This window comes from Petaurus breviceps, unplaced genomic scaffold, assembly GCF_028583685.1.
Source record: "Petaurus breviceps papuanus isolate PSGF00001 unplaced genomic scaffold, PetGlider_PUasm1.0 125, whole genome shotgun sequence".
In the NCBI taxonomy this organism is placed as follows: domain Eukaryota; kingdom Metazoa; phylum Chordata; class Mammalia; order Diprotodontia; family Petauridae; genus Petaurus; species Petaurus breviceps.
Window position 1 is genome coordinate 10,314,450 of NW_027185653.1, and position 23,108 is coordinate 10,337,557.

Here is a 23,108-nt window from a genome sequence, read left to right on the forward strand (position 1 = left end):
ACGTCTGCTGCTCAACCTCTAAACCTGTGTTTAATCTGAATGGATATTTTGTCAACTATACAAATAAGGTTGAGACATAGATGAAATAAATATTTCCTACTGAGGATATGTTATAGTCAAATTAGGCAAAATGTGTTGCAAAATAAATGCTAAACTCTTTACATAGGAGACAAATATTATATTTATAATGTTGAATAAAATATGTACTAGTTACTAGTGTATTAACTTTTAAAGACCATTTGAAATAAAGTGGGAACAAGGACAGCTTTCTCATCAGGTATTTTCTAGGACTGAGTTTCAATGCAAGTACGTCACACTACACTAAAAAAATTATCATGGGAAATTTGTGGATTTTCTTGGTTAAAATATTGCTTTATTGAGCTTTTTTTGCAAATTCATATTTCATTAGCAGTCAAGTTAGACATGTATACAAAAAACATGAAAACATTTCTTGGCGGAGGTCAAAGTAATTCATGCAGATAAAAATAGTCTGAATTAACCTTTAAAGATTGTTTCAAATAATACAAATTTTCTAAAAAAACAAAACAAAAACAAAAAAAAACCCAACTTTACCAATCATAAAGTTTTATAAGCAAATTTCCATAATAATTCTTTCTTAAAAATCATAATTTTAAAATATCCATTGAATATTTTATAGAATGAAAATTCAGTATGGCTTTATGAATTACAACTTCTAAAATTTACATTTTTATTTAGAAAAAAGAATACAAGTTTTAAATAAACTGTTAGCAATGTTTTATTTTTACTCAAAAGTGCTTATCTTTGAGTTTTGTTCACTTTCTGAATAAAATGCTCTTACAAAACCTTAACTTGAAAATCACTTTAAGAGTTTAAAGGCAAGAAAAAAAAATATCTTTGCCAGAAAGTTTCATCTTTATACATCTTAATTAAATGTAAAACTTGTTATGTCTTTTCTTCAGGACCAATACAAGATTTCTCTATGAGATGTTTTGGCAGTCTTAGCATTAATGATGGTCGTTCTGGAGAAGGCTCTATTACTGATGTCTTTGGAGATGGTAAATGTACAGATGGTTCAGTCTGTATAGATTTAATGTCACTGTGCAGGTTGCCCATACCAGAAACAAAGGTGTCCTCTCTCACAGCAGAAGTCTGTTCAGTTGAGTTTTCCTGAAGTGGAAGATTATCTACAGTCTTGGTGACATTATCCAAACCACCATTACATGGGATGATTTCACATTCCTTGTCCAGGACAGTAATTCCATCACTTAGGGCAAATCTATCTTTCCTTTTAGTTGACCCCAAGACAAGAGAGGAAGATTCTCTTTTACCATGCTGAGTTGCCAAGGTGGCACAACTGTCAGACTCAATATTTTCTTTCACTTCTGGTTCCTTGTCACTATCAGTCTCAATTGTAATCACAATTGGAGAAGCCTGTGAAGAATTACTTGTATGATGTCGCTTATGTCTCCTCCTATGTTTTTTCTTTTTCTTTTTATGATGTCTACTTGTGTCAGTAGTCTTGCCTTCATAAACTATCTCTACGCTTAAACTTCGGGCCCTCTTTTTCCTCCTCTTGTGTCTATCCCTGCTGGACCTATCTGAAAAGCTGTCACTCTCATTTTTGTAGGTCTCAACAAACTTGGAAGATTTCTCAAAACATTCTCCCTTTCCCTTGGAAGAATCTTCATAACATTGTTCAGTCTCTTTATGGGTACCCTCTAAGTGTCGAGTTTTGTACTTTCGTTTCCCCCCAGGCTTTTCACACCTCACACGGTCAGATCCTACAGAAACATCTCTTGATTTATTACTGGACTGACTCCTTGACCTATACCTTTCATTGTAGTAATGCCTCCTCTCATTGTGACAACTTTCCTTTCTAGCATTTGTCCTTTCAGAAAAGGTCTGAATTCTAAATTCAGGACTAGAAGATTGTCGAGGATAATGAGCTAGAGTTCTCTTCCTATATGATGACTCATAGCCATCCCTGTTTCTACTATAGTAAGTATATTCCCATTGATATCGTCTTGTATAATTATTCCTTAAATAGTATCGTTCCCTGCTTCTTGATCTTCTTTTACCACGATCGCTGCTCCGAGACCTTGATCTGCTTCTCTCTCTGGAAACAGTGCTTTCACTGCTTAAGGATACTGTCTGACTTTTTCTTGACCAACTGTTCTCTCTAGTTCTTGATGCTTTCTTGTCTTTTCTATCTTTAAGTTGACTACTATCTCTGCTTCGTGATCGTCTGCTTTTTGTCCGTCTCTTTCCATGATGTTTCCTACAGCTCTTTTGGTCACGCCCATCTCTGCTTTGAGCATATGAATCTGAACTTCTTGATCTTCCCCGCTTTTTGGACAGTCTGTGGCTACATGGAGAACATACTCTTTCTACTGTCACTGAGGAGCTCAAGTTCTTGGGAGATGAGGAAACTGATCGCTTCTCCTTTTTTGATCTAAGTATCCTAGCAGAAGGTGACATATCAGAATTACAGTGACTTTTATTTATTTGCCCATCTTTTGAAACAAATGAACGTGGAGATGAACATCTACTAAAATCACTGTCACTGGAGGTGGGATCTGGCTTCTTCACAGATTCATTTTTCTGAGACTCTGATTCTTCAGAGTCAGAGGACAATTCAACAAGTTCTGGGGTTCTCTCAGCTAATGGTTTAACATATCCAACAATGACACAATTGTCGGATGAAGAATCAGCATCATCGTTTAGGTCCTGATTGGTGTCTATACCCATTGGAGTCTGGGGTCTACTTCTTACAAGTTCTTCATCTGAACTGTCAGAAGTATTTAAAGGGGAAGACACAGTTGTATAAACCTGCTCTGAGCTTGAATATGATGGCCCTGGAGTTTCATCATCCCACGGAGCCTGACTAGCAGTCAATGTATTAGTATCTAGTTCCTGATTATCTGCCTCATCAGGAGATATGGTAATAACTGAAGAATCTGACTGGCTACCTTCCTCGTATGAAGGAGCAGGGCAGTCATAATTAGCGTGTTGATCAAAAGCCTCCATGTTAAAAGGAGAGCGAGCAAAACTGATAAATTCATGTAAAAAATGGTCAGTCCGATTAAGTAAAAAAGGTTTTAAGTCATCCACAAAAGCTTGGCTCTCTAAGTCATAGCGAGTAACGTTACTCATGATGATGTGCTGAACAATATTGACTAAAGATCCATGAGTTCCAAAGAGAACTGTAAGTTCACGCTTTAACCATGGAACTAATCTGTGAAGGCAAGCAGGATTTCTACGGAAAAATTCAGCTGAAATATCTCTATAGCGGCCACCATCTTGAATATGTCTAACACGAATACCAGAACGATAAAGTGTTCTTCTGAAATTAATCATATCTGACTCTTGAATTTTCCGCAAGGATCTTCCTTCCTGTCTCAATATATGAGGAATTCCACTGTCTCTCTGTCGTATTGGTGGAGCAGATAACCCTTCAAATAATACCCCATTGTCAGGTGGTGTTTCAGTCCTCCGAAGAGAAGCATTCCTTTGGGAGTAAACAGAAGCACTTCTTTCCCTTCTCCAGCTAGTCGTTCGGTAGCGAAATCTTCGCCCATCAGGACTAGCAAAAGATCCTTGAACATATTCCTTGGTCATGTTCCTATATGAGGGTCTTAAGACATATTCCTCAAAGTCATTTTCTGCCCTCACCGAATGGAAGATAGACTGAAATGGTTGTTTGCAGAGTGGACATTCAGCTTTGTTTTTTGACCATTCCTGTACACAGCGGAAACAGAACTTATGTAAGCAGTGACCGAGATATGCCACATTGTCAAATTTGTCCAAACATATAGGACACTTAGAATCAGGAGAAGCATCGCCAGGTACTGTCCACTGTAACTTGCTGGTACCAGCTTTAGGTGAAAAACTGTCCACTGTATATTCTTCAGCTGCCGATGCCATTACCTGCAAAGAAAAAGAAACATCAGTACATTAGGATGTTAACCTTATTAAGAATGAAGTTATAGTAACAAAAGTAAATGAAACATAGAACCTTGTAACATAACAACAGTAAAAGTACTCAAGAGTGGTTAAATTCTTCAACTAACTAATTAAGAGCTCTTTAATTTAGGGCCTGAAAGGAAGGCTATTATTGAATTTTATTTGTCTATTTTTTTGATTTCTGAAAAACAACTGCAAGAGGTATTCAAAGAATGGACATGCAGGATTACTTTATATTAATTGCTAGTACCCACAAGATTTTTTTGTTCCCAAAAAGAGCTTATCTCCTCCATAGTTTACCTACCTGATACTGCAAGAGGACTTTCTACCAGATATCATAAAAAGATTTTGTTTGCCCTGCTTATCATTTTCTTTATCCATCTGGACACTTGGTTGATAAGATTTATTAAAAATGAAATAACAACTAGGACACTGGATGTGGAGTCAGAAGACAGGTATTCGAATCCCAGTTCTGCTACTTGGCATTTATGGGACAAAAGGAAAATCATCTTCCCTCCAAGCCTCAGTTTCCAATTTCATTGGATGATGGGCTTGAACTATATGATCATGAAGACTCATTCCTTCCAGTTTTGTGTCACAAATATTCTTTCCCGCCCCAACCTTATTTTATTTACTTTTATCTCATGCCTCAGTTTCATTTGTTATCTCTCTCCCACAGTACAGTCAGTAACCAGATTCCCTCTATGCTCATTACGTACATGGTATAAAAATTATGGACATAAAAAGCTTTCTACATTTTTTATTGAGGCTACCAGCTTAACCAAGTAATACTATTTCCTTTTACCTGAAAGTAAAATATTTAAATTAAAAAACAAAAAGACAAAAAAATTCAGTCCTTTCATTTTATTCATAATAGGATCATAGGTTTAAAGCTGGAAGGGACATTAGAGGTTTACTAGCCTTACCCATTCTTTTTACAGATAAGAAAAAAAAAAAGAATTACCTCTCACTCACACATACACATACAATATACATACACACAGCTAGTAGTAAGCAGTGGAGACATTTGAACCCAGGTTTTCTGACTCCAAATACTGCTCATCACCATACCACACTGCCATCAAAAGGTATTCAAAGAATTATAGTAAAAGACTATGTGTGTGTGTGTGTATAAGTTTTTATTGGATTACAAATTGATCAAAAAGAAATCAAATCTGTTATTGTAAGGATGATACGTAGAGTTTTTTAATTGTCTAAGCTCTATATCATGCTGTTCATTCCTAAAATACTTAAAAAAACATTTTCATAGCTCATCAATCTTACTATTTGTTATCTGCTTACAGAAAATGTTTGATAGTATATCTGAAGTGACTACTTAAAATAACATTGGATTAGTCATGAATTCATTTATTCACTATCCACAAATACTAGCCCTCTTTCCTTCATCTTCAATTAAGTATTCCAAATTCACTAAGCCTAAATTAAATTCAGCAAGCTGTTCTAACAAGGTAATCTTAGAACAAAACTGCTTCAACTTTGAGATTATTTCAATGGCTATGACCATTTGTGGACACTCCCTTTACTAATGTAGTGTCTTCTTATCCTGTTCAATTTTCACCCACTATTTTTCACAATTCCTCCCACTGAGGATGACCAAATGTATTAGAGGCCTTCTTCTTGGTCTCTTAATATTTTGGGAATACCAATGCAGAATTTGGGATGTTCATCTTTTACTGCTCTCTCTCGCACTACCTGTTTTTTTTCCCCAATGTTCTACTGGTATGTCCTTGATGACATATTAGCATCACTTCTCATACGAATATGAAAGTTAGCATTGAAAACAGGACATAACCCATGTACAATCAATCGCTCCACTTTTCCATTTCACACACTGGTCATCTGAAACTTTGATTCTTGGAGTTTATACTAATCTATGATTCACATTATAAAAGAAAACTTCATTTTAGTCAAAATCTGTCAGAGACGATTTTTTAAAGACAGTCAGTTCTGCTAGGTAAGGTTCAAATGCACAGAATTCCACCAGTTAATCAGAATGTCCTCTTAACTAAAACAACAACAAAATTATGTTATTAAGTTGTTTATCATAAGTAAAACCACTACTGATCTAGTAGGAAAATTAAGATCAGTCATCAAATTATCTTCTGCTCAAGAGCAAATAAGACAACGGACTTTATAATACCAGGATGCTGTCATATGCAGAGGGCCTTAATATACTTAGCTATGTAGCATGGCTGCTGGATTAGTTTGGGGGTGGGTGGAACTTTAGTGGCAAGGAAAAACTTGGAATCGTTTAAGGTAAGTGTTCTTTAAAAAGTGAAGCATTTAAAGTAGGGGTTTCTTTTCAATGTAATGGTAGTCTGACGAATCCTATGGACCACTTCTCAAAATATTATTATTAAAGGCCTAAATATAGGAGATTACAAAGGAAATTATGTGTATATGCACACACACAGACAGAGACACACATGCACACACAATTTCATGGACCACAGGTTAAGAATGCCTGACTTTTAGCACTGAAAATTTGAACTAAAAGAACTGAATGGGAAGCACACAAACTGATGGAGGAAAGCAAAGAGGAGGTTCAAAGGGCCCAGTTATAAAAATGACCTCTTCCTGCAGAAGTTTACCACCCTTCACATCAGGGGCTATATATTTTAACTACGAAATCAAGTCTCCACAACACCCTGCTTAGAGTAAATGTTAATGACCTGACATGAAAAGGACTTCAAAATACATGAGACAAATTTTAAAACAGTAACTTTTGTACTTAGGGGAAAAAACTGCCCTATATCTCCAATGTGGGGATGTAATTAACATAAAAACAGCCTAGGATGATTCTATAAATTTTTCTGTAGGAAAAAGTCCTGAAGCTGGAAAAATTTAAATAAAATAAAATTTTGTAATAGTGTGATTAGTGACAGAAATACCATATAGTCCTCCCCATACTAAGCTACTGTAAAGTGCTAAGTCAAGAACTCAGATTTCTCTGATACCAAGAATCTAGTACTTTCTGAGCAGAAGAGTGGAACAATACACACTTGAATTTAGAAGGGAAAACAACATAGAAAGACGAGCCTGGAGATGGAAGAGAAGGCAAAAAAGAACATCATAATTCTTTTGTCTGAGACAGAATGACCTGTGTTTGCAATACTGTTACCAATTAGGGAATTCTGCATAATTTATAAATACAGCCTATTTAAGGGGGATTACACGAGAAAACACTGAATCAACAACTTTATGGAATGATTTCAATGACCATGTTATAAAAGTGTTAGATTTTCAGAAGTATTCTTTTAACACTTCCTACATTTCAAATCCTATGAAGTTCAGTCAATATTTTAAAGAAGTTTTGTTGATGACTTTTGTTTTGTAACCTCAGTCATTCCAGATACATATTCCCTTTTCCCAACCAACAGAAACTTTTTTCCTAAGAAAAAATTAGGCAAAATTGATAGTCCCACTATTTTTCATACTGACACTTCTAACTAGGAATATGATCTTTTTCAAGATCATAAGCTGCATGTTAAACATGACACAATATTATGTTAAACATGACAGAACCTATTCATGAATTTCCTAAAAGTTAAGCTAGCCAATTTAAAACTTGTAATCACTGATGCAAATAGTTCTAACAGGTAGTCTTTGGGAACAGATATGACCAATTTCTCCAAACTCAGACAGCCTTCATCAGTGGGCAACAGAAATATATTGTCCATCACTGGGTTCATACTCAAAGCTTTTCCAGCTTCAGAGGACCTGTCACAAGTTTGTGATTCACAGACATAACCATTGAGAACCCAGGGTAACCTCCACTATACATAGGGCATAAAAAGAATTTTAGTGGAGGTCTGAAGTTCCTAGACACTTTTAAATGTTTTTCATACTCTTCTATTTAACAAAAGGCATACCATTTCCTTATACTGTTAACTTAATGAAAAGGCTAAATGGAATAATTCAAATCTTGAAAAGGATCCAAAGTTCTCTGTCACTAACTGGACAGGATTATATTTAAACTGTACCAAAAACATAAGTGTCTACCCTTTTGTAAGAAGACCATAAGAAGACTCTAATAACCTCACTATAAAATCATAGGTTAAGAAGACAGGTATTATATTATACTATAATTTCTTCTTGAAGACTTCAAATTTCTATGAAGATTATAATAGCCTAAAGAGTACTCAAAGAGTAGGGGAGAAGGGGATGAGAGGAGGGATGATGGGGGGGGAGGGAAGTTGGAAGCACCCACTTTTGAAAAGCGACAGGATAAGGTGGGATAAGAGGGAGGGAAATATAGCCAGTCTTTTACAATACATCCACTATGGAAATCTTTTGCATACCTACACATGTACAACCTATACTGAATTGCTTATCTTCCCAGTAAGGGTGGGTGACAAGGGAGGAAGGGAATGAATCTGAAATTCAAAGATCCCCTGTGCCCTACTGGAAAGTCGGAGGAGGGTTGGGGGAAGATATGGGAGAGAGCAGATTTTGGAGGGGGGGATATCCAGTGGGATCGCTATTTAGGGTGGTGGGTAGGGGAAAAACAGGGAGAAAATCTGTAACTCAAAATCTTGCAGAAATGAATGATGTAAACTAGAAGTTAATAAAGCATTTGATAAAGTAAAATATTACAAGCATTGAAACTTTACATTTTGTATGTCCTTTATGATTTGATTTTGTTACATATACAAGAATAATATAGCTTATAAAATTCGTAATTTGAAAGCTTAGACTAGGACAGCAATTTTTCTGTATATATTTCAGCATAATAAAAAAATTCAAAACCAAAAAAAAGTACTCAGAGAATGAGAAAAAAATGAAAATTAGGAAGAAGCACAAATAAAATACTGCATATTGATATGGCAATAAATCTTATACTCAAAAATCTGATAAACTGATGAAGGGCTAAGCCATAAGACATCAGTTATATGTATATCCATAAAATCAATTAATTCACTTTCCTATACATAGGAGGCACTGTGGATTAGTGGATAAGAGACTGGTTTAATGGCAAGCAAAGAAGTACTAGGCACCTTGTTTCAGCTACTCAAGCATTTGACACCTTGTTGGAGCCCCTTGTGATCTGAAGGTGGGAGAAACTTGCTGACACAACAGGAAGGAGAAGAACCATGTATATGGTGGAGCACAAACTGGGACTGAGCAGAACCAAGAAAGGAACACTTGCGGTGGTCAGTCGGCACTCTGTTCTGTCTGTGTTCATTTTTGTTTGTGGCACTCTGCACAGAAGCCCCGAGACCTTACTGGAAGCCCTGCCGTCTGTTTACAGAAGTCCTGGAGGAGGGTTTCAGAGGTCTTGGGACTATGCTGATGATTTGTGTTGACTTCTCAGACCTTGTTTGTGGGTCTGTTTACAGGCAGAAAGTGGACCGATAAGGGGGCCAGCAATGTGTGTGAATGTTGTTTTGGTTCTGTTAAGCTTTGTCTTCCCAGAAACTGAAACTTGGAAGGACTTGAGGTGGACTGGGCACTGTGAGCTTCAATATATGGAAGGGGAGCTGAGAGCTGCCTACCTGTGAATCAGGTGACGGTTGGGTAGATTCGGGCAAGAGCTGGACCCATATTAGAGGAACCATGGGTAGAAACAGGACTTCCCCGTAGCTCCAGCTTCCACCTCCTCCAATATATGTAAAAAATGACTCTAAACAAATTTTAGGGCTACAGAACCCACAAAATGACAGAGAGAAACAACTTTCCCACTGAAGGCAAGCTGGCAGGCCGGCAGGAAGGGGCTATCTCACCTGGATGGGAGCTGCCCCGCCTGAGCCATGTGGCTTTGGCCCCAGGTCAGCTCCTGAGCAACCTTCAGGAGAGTGAGCTGTGGTGGTTTCCAGACAAGACAAAGTAAAAGATCAGTGTGGAACTCTGCTGGATCAGGGGTAGATGGAGGGGCACCATCTGGCCCCTACCCTGGGGCAAGAACTGGTGCAGGCACGGTGGCTGTGCCTCAGCATGGCTGCCTAAGGAGCTCCTGGCCTGCAGACTGCAGGGGAACCAAGCGACCATTCAGAGGGGAATCACTCTTGCTTTAACCTGCTTGGATCTGGATCGTGGTCCTGGGTAGAGGGCCTGGGGTGTGTGGCCTATGGGGGCTGCAGAGAGGGTGCCCTCCTAATAGCTCCAGCAGCTACAAAAACCCCAGCAATTTGGGACACAGCTTTCCCCATTGTGAAAGCAGAGTTCTACCCTGGCAAAGAGCTCAAAAGTCAAGTAATTGACTGTCAACATGAGCAAGCAGAGGAAACTCAATCAGACCCTAGAGTCCTTTTTCAGGGACAAAAAGGATCAAAGCCTGGAATGGGAGGAAGACAACAAAGTCAGAGCTCCTGAAGTAAAAGCTTCCAAGAAAAATATGCACTGGTCACAGGCCATGGAGGAGCTCAAGAAGGATTCTGAAAACCAAGTAAGAGAAGTAGAGGAAAAATTGGGAAGGGAAATGAGAATGATGCAAGAAAATCAAGAAAAGCGAGTCGACAGCCTGATGGAAGAAAATAACACCTTAAAAAACAGACTGACTCAAATGGCAAAAGAGGCCCAAGAAGCCAACAAGGAGAAGACTGCCTTAAAAAGCTGAATGTGCCGGATGGAAAAGAAACTTGAAAAACTCATTGAAGAGAATAATTCCTTCAAAATTAGACTGGGGCAAATGAAAGCTAGTGACTTTATGAGAAATCAAAAACCATTTCCCAACAAACGAAAAAAATAGAAGGCTACGTAAACCATATCACTGGAAAAACCACTGACCTGGAAAATAGACCCAGAAGAGAAAATTTAAAAATTACTGGACTGCCTGAAAGCCATGATAAAAAAAATGGGTCTAGACACCATTTTTCAAGAAATTATCAAGCAAAATTTCCCTGATATTCTAGAACCAGAGTGCAAAACAGAAATTGAGAGAATTCACCAATTGCCTCTAGAAAAAGATCCCCAAAATAAAACTCCTAGGAATATTATAGCCAAATTCCAGAGTTTCCACAGTCAAGGAGAAAATACTGCAAGCAGTCAGGAAGAAACAATTTGAGTATTATGGAAACAATCAGGATAACACAAGACCTAGCAGCTTCTACACTGAGGGATCAAAGGGCTTAGAATATGATATTTGGGAGGTCAAAGGAAGGAGCTAGGATTAAAACCAAGAATCACCTACCTAGCAAAACTAAGTATAATGCTTCAGGGGAAAATATGGTCATTCAATGAAATAGAGGATTTTCGAGCATTCTTGAAGAAAAAACTACAGCTGAACAGAAAATCTGACTTCTAAATACAAGATGCAAGAGAAGCATGAGAATGTAAACAGGGAAAAGAAATCATAAGGAATTTATTAAAGTTGAACTATTTACATGGAAAAACAATAATCATAACTCATAAGACTTCTCAGTGTGAGGACAGTTGAAGAAATATACATGTATATGTATGCATATATATTTGTATAAATATATGTGAGACTGTGCATATATATATATATATATATATACATGTATACACAGAGGGCACAGGATGAGTTGAATATGACGGGATGATATCTATAAAATAAAATTAAGAGGTGAGAGAGGAATTTACTGGGAGAAGAAGAGAGAGATAGATTAGGGTAAATTATCTCACATAAAAGAGGCAAGAGATAACTGTTATAATGGAGGGGAAGAGCAGGAAGGTAAAAGGGAATGGGACTACCTTACTCTCATTGAATTAGGCTGAAGGAGGGAATTCTCAATTGGGTATCTTACCCTACAGGAAAATAGGGGGAAAGGGGATAAGAGGGGGGAATGACAGAAGGGAGGGCAGACTGGGGGAGAGGATAGTTAGAAGCAAACACTTTTGAAAAGGTACAGGGTCAAAGGAGAAAACAGAAAGAGTGAAGGGCAGGATAGGATGGAGGGAAATATAGTTAATCTTTCACAATATACCTACTATGGAAATGTTTTGCATAACTACACATGTACAACCTGTATTGAATTGCTTATCTTCCCAGTGGGGGTGGGTGAGGAGGGAAGAGAGGAAAAAAATCTGGAACTCAAAGTTTTAAAAACAAATGTGTATTAAAAAAAAAAAAAGAGAGAGAGAATGATAAGACACCTGGGTACTATGCCATATAAGAACTGAATGTTTGGTGAAACACTGGATATTCAACCTGGAAAAGATTGATTAATGTCTAAATTCATTTAACAACTTATTAAAATATTAATAAGGGCTTGCTATGTGCAGAGTATTGTACTAGGAACTGAGATAGGAGTTAAATGGCGTGGGACCTGCCTCCATAGAGCTTACAATAGATCACTCTATCAATAAATATTTATTAAGCACCTGCTATGTTCCAAGCACTATGCTAAATGCTGGGAATACAAAAAGAGGCAAAAGTCCCTTCCCTCAAGGAGCTTAATAATAAGACATTTTCAACTATCTGAAGAGCTATAATGTGGAAGAAGGATTGGCCTTAAACTGCATAGTACAAAAAGGCAGGGTCAATGACTAGAATTTACATTTTCACTTAGCATAGGAAAGGATGTCCTGACAAACTGGTCCAAAGGTAGAATGGACTTCCTTGAGATGTAGTGAATACCCTAACATTGGGTACATTCAGGCTGAGAGACTGGATAACTACTTCAAATAGAACCTATAAAACAGTTTCTAGTACCAGGTTTAAGATTGCACCAGATGTTCTCTGGAGCCACAAGTGAGCATGCACAGTGGTCATACACTGACAAAACCATCTTGGCAGATGGCCTAAACTAGGCTGAAGGTAACTGATAGTCCTCAAACCCATCAGTGAGTTATTGGGGTATCTACCTCAAGCATGTTAAGACTTTCCCTGGTGGAATGAATGGATGAGAACAATTTGTTCCCAGGTCCATGAAAGCTGCTAAAGTAGGTATTACAGAGTATTTAGAGCTTAGTCAGACATTGAAGATGCCAGAGTCATTCACTACATCCTGAGACATCACTAGTCATCCTGACTTTTGTCTGGTCACTGGACATTGATGATTCTGGAAGAGAGTGTGTGGCTGAGGATTTTGGTCAACTCTGCCTCACTTAAATCCAATGCATATCCAAGTCAAGACATTACCCCATGATGTCATTAGTACTCTTCAAACATGAAAGATGAACAACAGAAGTCCTCTGAACCTCAATTTCATTGTTAAGATTCTATCATCTTCTTAGATGTGACAGACTGACACAAACCAGAGGTCAAAGACCTGGAGGCAATCTATAGTAAATTCTCCAGCCTCGCTGCTTCTTATTTGAATTTACTCAGCTGTATAGGTGCTGTTTTCTCCAGTATACTGAAAGTGACGGTGGGCACTATCTTTTCTATTTTTTTTTTTTTACTCTTAGTGAAAATCATTGTGCCTGGTTCCAGGGACTTAGAAAAAACATGTCCATTTTTTTCACTGGTTGAAGCATCAGAGAAGGCCACTGATGAGAGACTTTGTACATATAGTAAAGACTAAAATTAATATCCCAGAATTTTTCAAGTTAGAAAGGACCTTTGCTACCAACAAATCCAAATGTCTCATTTCAAATACAAGTAAACAGGTCCAAAAAAGTCTAAGTAATTTGCCCAGGGCTTAGTAACAGAGCAAGTACTAGAGCCCAGGTCTCCTGACACCTCGTCTTCAGGGTTTTTTCCACTGTATCTCTTTTATTGAATGACTCATGGGTTGTAGCTTTGATCAATGTTGTTGGTGAATATGAGAATTACAGACACTGATAAATGCTTTAAAATAATTGTGAAATCCAATTTCAAGCAATGGGGAAGTATACTCTTTGACAAAAAGTAAATTAGAAAAAATTCTTACATCCATTTTATCTAGGATGCTATTTCCTGGACTCCACTTAAAAGATGATTATATTTCCAAGGCTATTTCTTTGAATCAGGCTTTTAAAAACATATAGCATACTTATCTTTCTTTCAATAACATCATGTGGCATACGCTATGCTCTGATTTACTGAAAATGAATATCTATCGGTCATTTTTTTCCCACCAGTGAATAAAAGGAAACATTAGCATTGAGATAATAGACATCTTGTTTTATTTTTCTTGGGATTTGGTCATATCTGATGACCAAAATGAGGACACTACTCATATTTATTGCCTTAATTAATATGATCCTATGTGCAAAATAAAAGTGTGGAGAAAAAATCTTTGGAAAGATAGTTGAGATTTCATTTACTTGGAGGTGAAGAGTCAGCTCAAACCATCTCACAAGAGCTGATTTTAAAATTTTCAGTATGCAAACACTACAAATCAGGGTGTGATTTATTATTTTATTGATTGTCTAGATGTAAGAATGGGGAAAGTATTAATAAATAGCTTAAACTAAAAAAAAAAAAAAAAGGAACCATGGAATCTGGGAGTCAATCCTTGAGCCAAGATGAAAAAAACCTCTCCTTGGGTACTTAATGCTCACTGAGAAGATCATGATTTGCTGTGGCCTAGGGGTGGGAGAACTTTGTACTTTGTACCTTGTACCCCTTAAGGATGACTGAGTTAGGGGGGTGGAGTCAAGATAGTGGAGTAGAAACACAACCTCCAAGCGGCTCTGGCCTCAACCTTCCCCAGTCAATGTAAAAAGGGGACTCTGAACAAACTTTGGAGCTGCAGAACCCACAAAATGACACAGAGAAGCTAACCTCCTGCTGAGGACAGCCCAGCAGAAATCAGCCAGGACAGCACTCTGGGAGCCCAGCCCAGGCCCACGTGACCTGGAGGTTTTAGCCCCAGGGCAGGTCTGACCAGCAGCCAGCTGCAGGGACTCCAGATCAGCAGAAGCGGTGGCCATTTCCAGAATTATCAACACATAGATACTAAGGACAAAGTGAGAGGTCAGAGCAGTCTGGACTTTGGGACCCAGTAAGTGGGAGTGCGTCAGCTTCAGCTTTTGCCACTGGGATGAGAAGCCACTGAGACGCCCGGAACAGCCAGCCAGTGTGCCACGTGGCAGCTACAGCTCCTGGCCTGCAGAGTGTAGGAGGACCAAGCAACCAATCTGAGGGGTATTTGCTCCTGCTTTAACCTTCTTGGATCTGGACTGCAGTCTAAGGTGGAGGCCCTGGGGCATGTTTCCAGCTTGTCAGAGCATGTGGAAGCCTCAGAGAGGGCACCCCTCTAATACCTCTGGCAGCTGAGAAAACCCCAGCATTTGGGACGAAAGCTCCCCTATGTGGTGGCAGAGTCCTACTGTGGAAAAAGGCCCATTGGTCAAGTGACTGAGGGGCGACATGACCAGGCAAAGGAAAAAAAGCAGACGGAAGATTCCATCATTAGACTCCTATTTTGGGGACAAAAAGGAGAAGAAAAGCATGGAACAGGAGGAAGACAGTGAAGTCAGAACTCCTGCACCAAAAGCTTCAAAGGAAAACATGAGCTGGTTACAGGCCATAGAGGATCTTAAGAAACAGATAAGAGAAGTGGAGCAAAAATTGGGAAGAGAAATGAGAACAATACAAGAAAATTACAAAATGAGAGTCAACAGCCTGAGGAAAATAACACCTTAAAAAATAGACTAACTCAAATGGCAAAAGAGGCTCAAAAAGACAATGAGGAGAAGAATGCCTTAAAAAAACAAATTTGCCCAGATGGAAAAAGAATCTCAAAAGCTCAATGAGGAGAATCATGGCTTCAGAATTAGATTGGAGCAAATGGAACCTAATGACTTTATTAGAAATCAAAATGCTGTTAAAACAGATCCAAACAAATGAAAGAATAGAAGGCAACGTGAAATATCTCATGGGAAAAACCACTGACCTGGAAAATAGATCCAGGAGAGGTATTTTAAAAATTATTGGACTACCTGAAAGCCATGATCAAACTAAGAAGCTAGAAATCATCCTCCAGGAAGTTCTCAAAGAAAACTGCCCTGATGTTTTAGAACCAGAGGGCAAAACAGAAGTTGAAAGAATCCACCGATCACCTCCTGAAAAAGATCCCCAAAAGAAAACTCTTAGGAATATTATAGCCAGGTTCCAGAATTCCCAGAATAAGGAGAGAATATTACAAGCAGCCAGGAAGAAACAATTTGAATATTGTGGAAACACAATCAGGATAACCCAGGATCTGGCAGGTTCTGTACTGAGGGATCGAAGGGCTTGGAATACGATATTCTGTATGTCGAAGGAGCTGGGATTAAAACCAAGAATCACCTACCCAGCAAAAGTGAGTATCATGTTTCTGGGGAAAGTATGGTCATTCAGTGGAATAGAGGACTTTTAAGTATTCTTGATGAAAAAACCAGAGTTGAAAAGAAAATCTCACATTCAGATACAAGAAGCAAGAGAAGCATGAAAAGGTAAACAGGGAAAAAGAAATAACAAGGAACGTATCAAATTTGAACTATTAACATACCTACATGGAAAAAAAAACAATAATTGTAACTGATGAAACTTTTGTCAGTATGAAAATAGTTGAAGGGAATAGAAACATATATATATATATATATGCATATGTATGTATATGTCTATATATGAGGGTATATGGGCATAGGAATACCTATGTGCATGTGTGTATATATGTTTACAGGTATACATAGATAGAAGGCACAGGACCAATTTAACAGGAAGGGATGATACTTAAAAGGTGAAATTAAGAGGTGAGAGAGGAATATCATGAGAGGAGATGGGGAGGGACACAATGGGGTAAACTATCTCATAAAGAAGAGGCAAGGGAAAATGGTTACAATGGAGGGGAAGAATAGGAAGGCAAAGGGAAAATGGGTCAACCTTATTCTCATTGAATTTGGCTTGTGGAGGGAATGAAATACACATTAAATAGGGTATCTCACCCTAGAGGAGAGCAGGGGAGAAGGGTCTCAGAGGAGGGATGATGGAATGGAGGGCAGACTGGGGGGGGGAGGGAAGTTGGAAGCATCCAGTTTTGAAAAGGGAAGGGATCAAAGTAGAGAACAGAACAAGTGGGAAGTGGGATAGGAGGGAGGGAAATATAGTCAGTCTTTTACAATATATCTACTATGTTACTGTTTTGCATTAGCTACAGATGTACAACCTATACTGAACTTCTTATCTTCCCAGTAAGGGTGGATGACAAGGGAGGAAGGAAATGAATCTTTAATTCAAAGTTTCAAAATCAAATGTTTAAATGTGTAAATACCATATTGGAGGAGGGGATATCCTGTGGGACTGCTATTTTGGCACGGTGGATAGGGGAAAAACAGGGAGAAAATTTGTAACTCAAAATCTGGTGGAAATGAATGATGTTAATCAGAAGTTAATAAAGCATATTAAATATTAAGCATAAAATTGAATTTTAATAATTAAGCATAATTAAATGTTAAGCATAAAAAAAGAATGTAAGCTCCCTGAGGACAGGGACTATGTTGATTTCTGCTTGCTACTTGTATTTCCCAACACTTAGCAATAGTGTTTATCATATAGTGAGTACTTAATAAATGCTCATTGACTTGATTTCCTTCTCAGTGAGGTACAAGTGTAGCATGTTGTTAATTCTTCCAAAGCAGTCCTTCTGGGGTGGTTAGTGAACCAGAGGACCCCAGATCCTGCCCTCACCTTGCTATGTCACTATAACAAATACTATATTTCTCCATCTACAATCAAAAAGGTGATAAATATTTGTCATCTGCCTCAGGCTTTTAATGTCCATAGAGTTCTTACAGGAGAATATCTTGGGAGCTTCTGAATGAATGGGTCTTAGAAAAACCAAGTGCTTCTGCTCCCACAGTCCTTTGCATCTTTTTCTATTGTTCTTTTTAATTTAGGGGAGTTATCTTGTAAGATCATCTCAACAATTCCTTGAATTTTAAATTTGCTTAAGTTCTGGTCCACTGGAAATTATTACTATTAAAATTATTTTCATTAATTAGCATTTATTAAGCATTTACTGTGTGACAAATGTTTCTGAGCACTAGGGATTCAAAGCAAGCAAAAAGCAGTCCATGTCCGCAAAGAGCTTACAGTCTAACGTGAAAGACAACGTATAAACTGCTTTGTCCAATAAGTTATATACAGAGTAAATTGAAGATGACCAGAGGTATTAGAACCGAAATTAAACAAAACAAAAACAAAAACAAGGATGACTGAGTTAAGGATGATTGGAAACTAATCTCCAATCAAGAAGAAAGAAGACTTTTTGACTTGAGAGATTAAGACAATGTAACCTAGGGGTGGGAAAACTTTGACCTTTGTACTCTGTGTCCCTTAAGGAGGATTGCTGCTTAAGGACCACTGAGCTAAGGACTTAGTAAATGATATCTTTTGTTTAAAGCTATGTGGCCACTTTAGTGGTAAGTTGTTATATCATTATGAATGCTCCACTTTGGTTTCTGTGAATGTTGTGCCTCAGTTTATTGCTGAACAAATCGAGTTCACTATGTGATGAGAACCTTAAAGCTATTCATAGCAGCAGTCCACTGGAGAGCTGCTAGCACTTGGCTTAACCACTGGCCATGCAGTCAGAAAGGCCTGGGTCCAAGTTTAACCTTCTGACTGAATACTAACTTCATGACTCTATGTGGTATCTGGACAAACAGACCTGGGAATCACTGGCATAGAAATAATTAATTGAATCCATGGAAGCTGATGAGATTACCAAGTGAAATAGTATAAAGGGTGAAGTGGGCCAAGGAGAGAATGCGATGGGATACTCAGAGGGTATGATTTAGATGAAGATCCATTAAGAGACTGAGGAACAGAATAACAGGCAGGAGGAGAACCCAAGAATGGCATTTTGGAAACCCACAGAGAAGAGTATTACCAAAGCAAAGTAGGCAATCAACAATGTCATAGGTTACAGAGATGTTGTTATAGGAATGTAAATTTGTAAGATCTTCCCTGCCCCTAGGTTAAGTGCACCTGGAACCTGTGGTGGGAGGCTTGTTTTTCAGGAGATACTTTGTGATTGGGCAGTGGGTGAAGAGGGTTGTTACATTCTCTGACCCAGGAGAAGGGTATAATAATCCCTGATGTGAGGCTTTGCTTTGGGGCTCACTTTGAGAAGTGTTGTGTGAATTGACCAGATGAGACTCTGGGCAGCTGTTGAGAGTCCCCCTGGCTTTTAAAACCCAGATGTTGGTGCTTCCCTCTCTAATAATGGTGATTAAGCATGGATGTATGTAATGACTAGACAGTTTGGAAGTCTGTCTGCTGAAATGTTTCTCTGTCTTGTAACTTTTGCTTGTAACCTCTGTGTACTCTGAAGTTTGGGGTGCTGACTTTTCCCCTGAACTAGGTAAATGCTATGTTTGATTGATTAAAGCAAGATTGTGAACCCATTTTGAGTTGCTTTCCTCTAGAAAAGCAGATCTAAGAACTTGTGTTGGCAGCCACCCTGGGGATGCTGGGGTGCTTGCTGCTACAGATATCAAGAAGGATTAGAATTGAGAAAAAACCATTAGATTTTACAAGTAAAATATCATTAATAACTTTGGAGAGAGCAGTTTCAATAGAAAGATGAGGATGGAAGCCAGGCTGTAGAGACCTAAGAAGAAAGAGCAGACAGCCTTCTCAAGAAGCTTAGCTATAAAAAGTAAGCAACATGAGAGGAGAATGGGGATATACTGACTAAATGAGGGTCTGTTAAGGATAGGAAGACTTAGTAGGCAATAGGGAAGCACCTAGTACATAGGGAGAGATTGAAGAAAAGTGAGAGTGGGGATGACAGATGAGGCAATATCTTGGAGAAGACAGGATGGAATGGGAACAATTACACATGTAGAGGGATTAGCAGAAGACATCTGAGTGCTATGAGATAAAGGAGAAAAGTTCTCGGAAAATGGCCTCAATTTTTCCTATAAAATGAGGTGAGGAAAGGGGAAGTCATGGGAAATTTGAGGAGGGATTAGAAGACTTGGGAATGCAACAACAGGATTGTTTTTGGTCCTTCACTGCAGAAGAAGACCAGGACATCAGGAAGGCGATGCCATGACTGCATGTGAATTAGACTGAAGTGAGGAGAGCTATGCAAAGTCACCAGCCTCACTTTCTTCCCCAGAATAGTTGGGGTCCAGAGGAAGGCTACAGATCAGGATGATGGGAGATGGTTAAAGGTGAGTAAGAGAGTGAGTTGATCAGAGAGGTATGAAAGGATTGCCTTGAAAGACTCAAGAGAACACAGGAAGGGAAGCATTTACAACATGCCAGGGACTATGTGCTAAGCGCTTGACTAATTATCTCACTTGATCCTCACAACCTTGGAAGGTAAGTACTATTATTATCCCCATTTTACAATTGAGGAAACTGAGGCAAATAGAGAATAAGTGACTTGTGTAGGGTCACACATCAGTAAGTATCTGAGGCCATATTTGAGCTCAGTTCTTCCAGATGTTAAGCCCAGAGTTATTTATCCATTTTATAGAGTTGTTAACTGGTTCAACAATGGGTCAAGATGAAGAAAAGAAGACTGTAGCTAGTACAGGGGTGATGGTCTGGAGAGAACTGAAGGATTCAGGGATTGGAAATCATGGTGTGGACTAAGAACAGGGTTTGGGGTTTACAGAAAGTACTGACCTTTACTTGTAAAATGAATTTCCTCATCCATAAGTTCTCCAGATCAATGAAATGACAGGTCAAATCTCTATTACTATATGGATTACCAGTGTGAAAGAGAGGGCTATATTTTAAATATTTGTTGTCACTCTTCTTCATCCCTCATTAAGCCTCTTAATTTTTTAATTAGCTCAGATTTTGGTACCAGTCTCTTCTCTAGTTTAAGGACTACAGCAGGTATGTCAATATTTCAAAATTAGATTAAAATATTAGCATAAAGGGATAAAATTTTACTTTCATTCTCAGTAAAAAATGTTGGTAAATTATTCCTCTGCTAGTTAAGTATGGACCTATTTTCCTATCTACATTTCAGTAGTAGCTTGTAGCATGCTTTGAGTCTTTCTTTTCATTTAAGTAAAAAAAATCTCGACTGGATCCTGTTTTGAGTACAGGGTTAAAATGTGAAATAAAATAACAGTTAAGGACCTTCTATCAATTCTAAACTCCTCTCTGGGCTTATTTCACATTACTTCTTCATACACATACTCTAGCTTCAGCTAAACAAACTACAAGTAAGTGCCAAAACTGATCCTGCATGCTCTCTCAATCTGTGTATTGGTGTAGGGCTGGAACAAACACTCTTCCTATCTTAATATCGACTAACAAGCATTTTATTCCACATTGTCCACAGTGTTCAAGGCATTTGGCTGGGCCCTGGGGAAACAGAAAAAACCAACACAGACTCTGCCCTTAAGGAAATGGGGTGCAACATCACACACACACACACATGCACACCCCAACCCCCGACAAAACTTTTTTTGGGGGGAGGGGCAGGAGGAGAGGCACTAGCAAAGTAGAAAATCTAGAAAGGCCTCATATAGATCATGCTGCTTGAGTGGAACTTTAAAGAAAGCTAGCAATCGCAAGAGATAAAAAATTGAAGAGGAGTAAATTTTAAGCAGAGACCTTTGACACGGAGTTTGTAAGGAACAGCAAGATGACACCTGATGATACTATGGCATTTGCAAAGTACATGCATTATATGATTTGTTCCTCACAAAAAACTCAGTCAGGTAAGTGCTACTATCATCCCCATTTTACAGATAAACAGGTTCAGAATGGTTAAGTAACTTTCGAAGGATCACACAGTAAATGCACCAAGGCAAATCTTGCACAAAAATTGTATAAAAACTGAAGCCAAGTCTTCCTGATTCCGGGTCTACCCTCTACTGATGATTCTGTATTGCCACCTACTTGATGAGAGCTCCCTCTTCTTCCATTCCCTTCAGCTCAAAACCATGGGGCACCTCTTTTCATTCTCAATGCCACCTTTTCCCCACCCTCTAACAATGTGGCAGTCCTTAATACCCCCCTGAACGGATCTAATCTCCTCTAGCAGGCAGTAACCTCAGTCAACTCTCTGGAATCTTCATGGCTCCCCCACCTTCCAATATGCTCACCAAAAGGGAATCCCTTGGCTGGATTTTATCACCCCTGCATCTCTCTCCGCCCTTTCTCATTCAGCCAATCCAAGTCCAGCACTTCCCTGCCCGGCTTTTTCTCAGGCCAGCCGGCCATTCCTTCTTCTCCTCCTCCCCATGGGCGGCCTGGGCCTTCTCTCCCTGACCCCATAAGCATCATCTGCACGGAGACGCCGCCGACATCCGTGCGCTAGGCCCCTCGGTCCACCCTTCCGATCCCCCGATTTATCCGGGTTCTCCGCCACAGCCCCACTGCACAGCCGGCCCAGGCGCGCTCGGGGAGCCCGGGGCATTACACGGACACGCAGACGCTTTTGCGTCCCCGCCCCCTTTGACAGTGCGCGGAAGCCTAAGGGCCCATCTCCAGAAAACGTTCTTATGAGAGTAAAAGCAGACTACGGGGGGTCCTAGAAGAACTGGCAGAAGGAGGCTGCGCCGAGACCGGGTTAATCCAAGATCTCTGGCGCCTCCCGGCCCCTACCACAAGGGCTCTTTAGGCCCACTGCGGGCCAGAAGCACGCTGCGCTAGGCCCCTTCTGCAGGCCCGGCGTCTACAACACCACGGGGGCCCGTGCTAGCCCGATCCCCCAGGCGCCGAGAACCGCCCCGGCCCGCCCGGCTGCGCCTCGGGCCCTCTCCCCCAGCAGAAGGAAGCTCCATATTGATCTCCATACACGCAGGCTCCCCCGAGGGGCCGGGAACCGCCCCCACTCACAAACCCCGAGGCTCCACGGGGTTCGGGGCGCACCCTCCAGGCCGCGGCGTCCGGGCCCCGGGCCCGGCCTCGCCAGGCTGGAAAGTGCACCCCCGACGCCCCGGAGCTCCGCAATCGGGCCGCCGCCCTATTCCCCGTCCTTCGATCACGCCCACGGCTTACCTCGGAGGGCTCCGGCGCCGTCAGGACGACGAAAGCTCCCTCGGGGATCAGCCCAAGCGCTCCGGGTGCCGAGCCGCAACAACTCCCGGGGTCCCTTTCAGCTCGAACGAGCGCCTCTCCCCTCCCTCCTTCAGGCGGAGGAGGAGCCAGCGGCTGCGACCTTCGTGTCGTAGGCCGCAGGTCACCAATAGCAGGCTTCCGGCTAACACCGGAAGGGGATGGGGCCCTCCCCCGGGGCTCGTCACAAGACAACATCCGCTCTCTCACCCCAAACCGCCAACCGCTCTGCGCGCGCGCCAAGGGTGACGTCATCAATCACGCCGGGGAAGAGGGGAGGGGGGGGGGGAGG

At 40.1% G+C, this 23,108-nt stretch overlaps 2 protein-coding genes across 2 annotated transcripts in view; both read right to left on the bottom strand.

Moving 5' to 3' along the window:
- Positions 1–22,895, bottom strand: part of RIGI (RNA sensor RIG-I) — a 121,430-nt gene extending 98,535 nt beyond the window's left edge. The window contains exon 1 of the mRNA XM_069090559.1: positions 22,760–22,895. The gene's annotated coding sequence lies outside the window, so the exon portion shown is untranslated. The remainder of the gene's footprint in view (positions 1–22,759) is intronic.
- TOPORS (TOP1 binding arginine/serine rich protein, E3 ubiquitin ligase) lies at positions 352–23,026 on the bottom strand. Its single transcript, XM_069090551.1, has 2 exons — positions 22,760–23,026; positions 352–3,909 (listed from the first exon to the last, which is right to left on the bottom strand). The coding sequence occupies exons 1-2, from the start codon at positions 23,012–23,014 to the stop codon at positions 925–927; spliced, it is 3,240 nt and encodes a 1,079-aa protein (XP_068946652.1). The 5' UTR covers positions 23,015–23,026; the 3' UTR covers positions 352–924.
- Between the last annotated feature and the right edge of the window lie 82 nt (positions 23,027–23,108).

What these genes read in the sequence shown, in the direction of transcription:
- TOPORS (XM_069090551.1), bottom strand. Translation starts at nt 23,014, where the DNA reads ATGTTGTCTTGTGACGAGCCCCGGGGGAGGGCCCCATCCCCTTCCGGT. An exon ending in CGGCGCCGGAGCCCTCCGAG is followed by an intron (nt 3,910 to 22,759) that starts GTAAGCCGTGGG and finishes TTTTCTTTGCAG; the next exon opens with GTAATGGCATCGGCAGCTGA.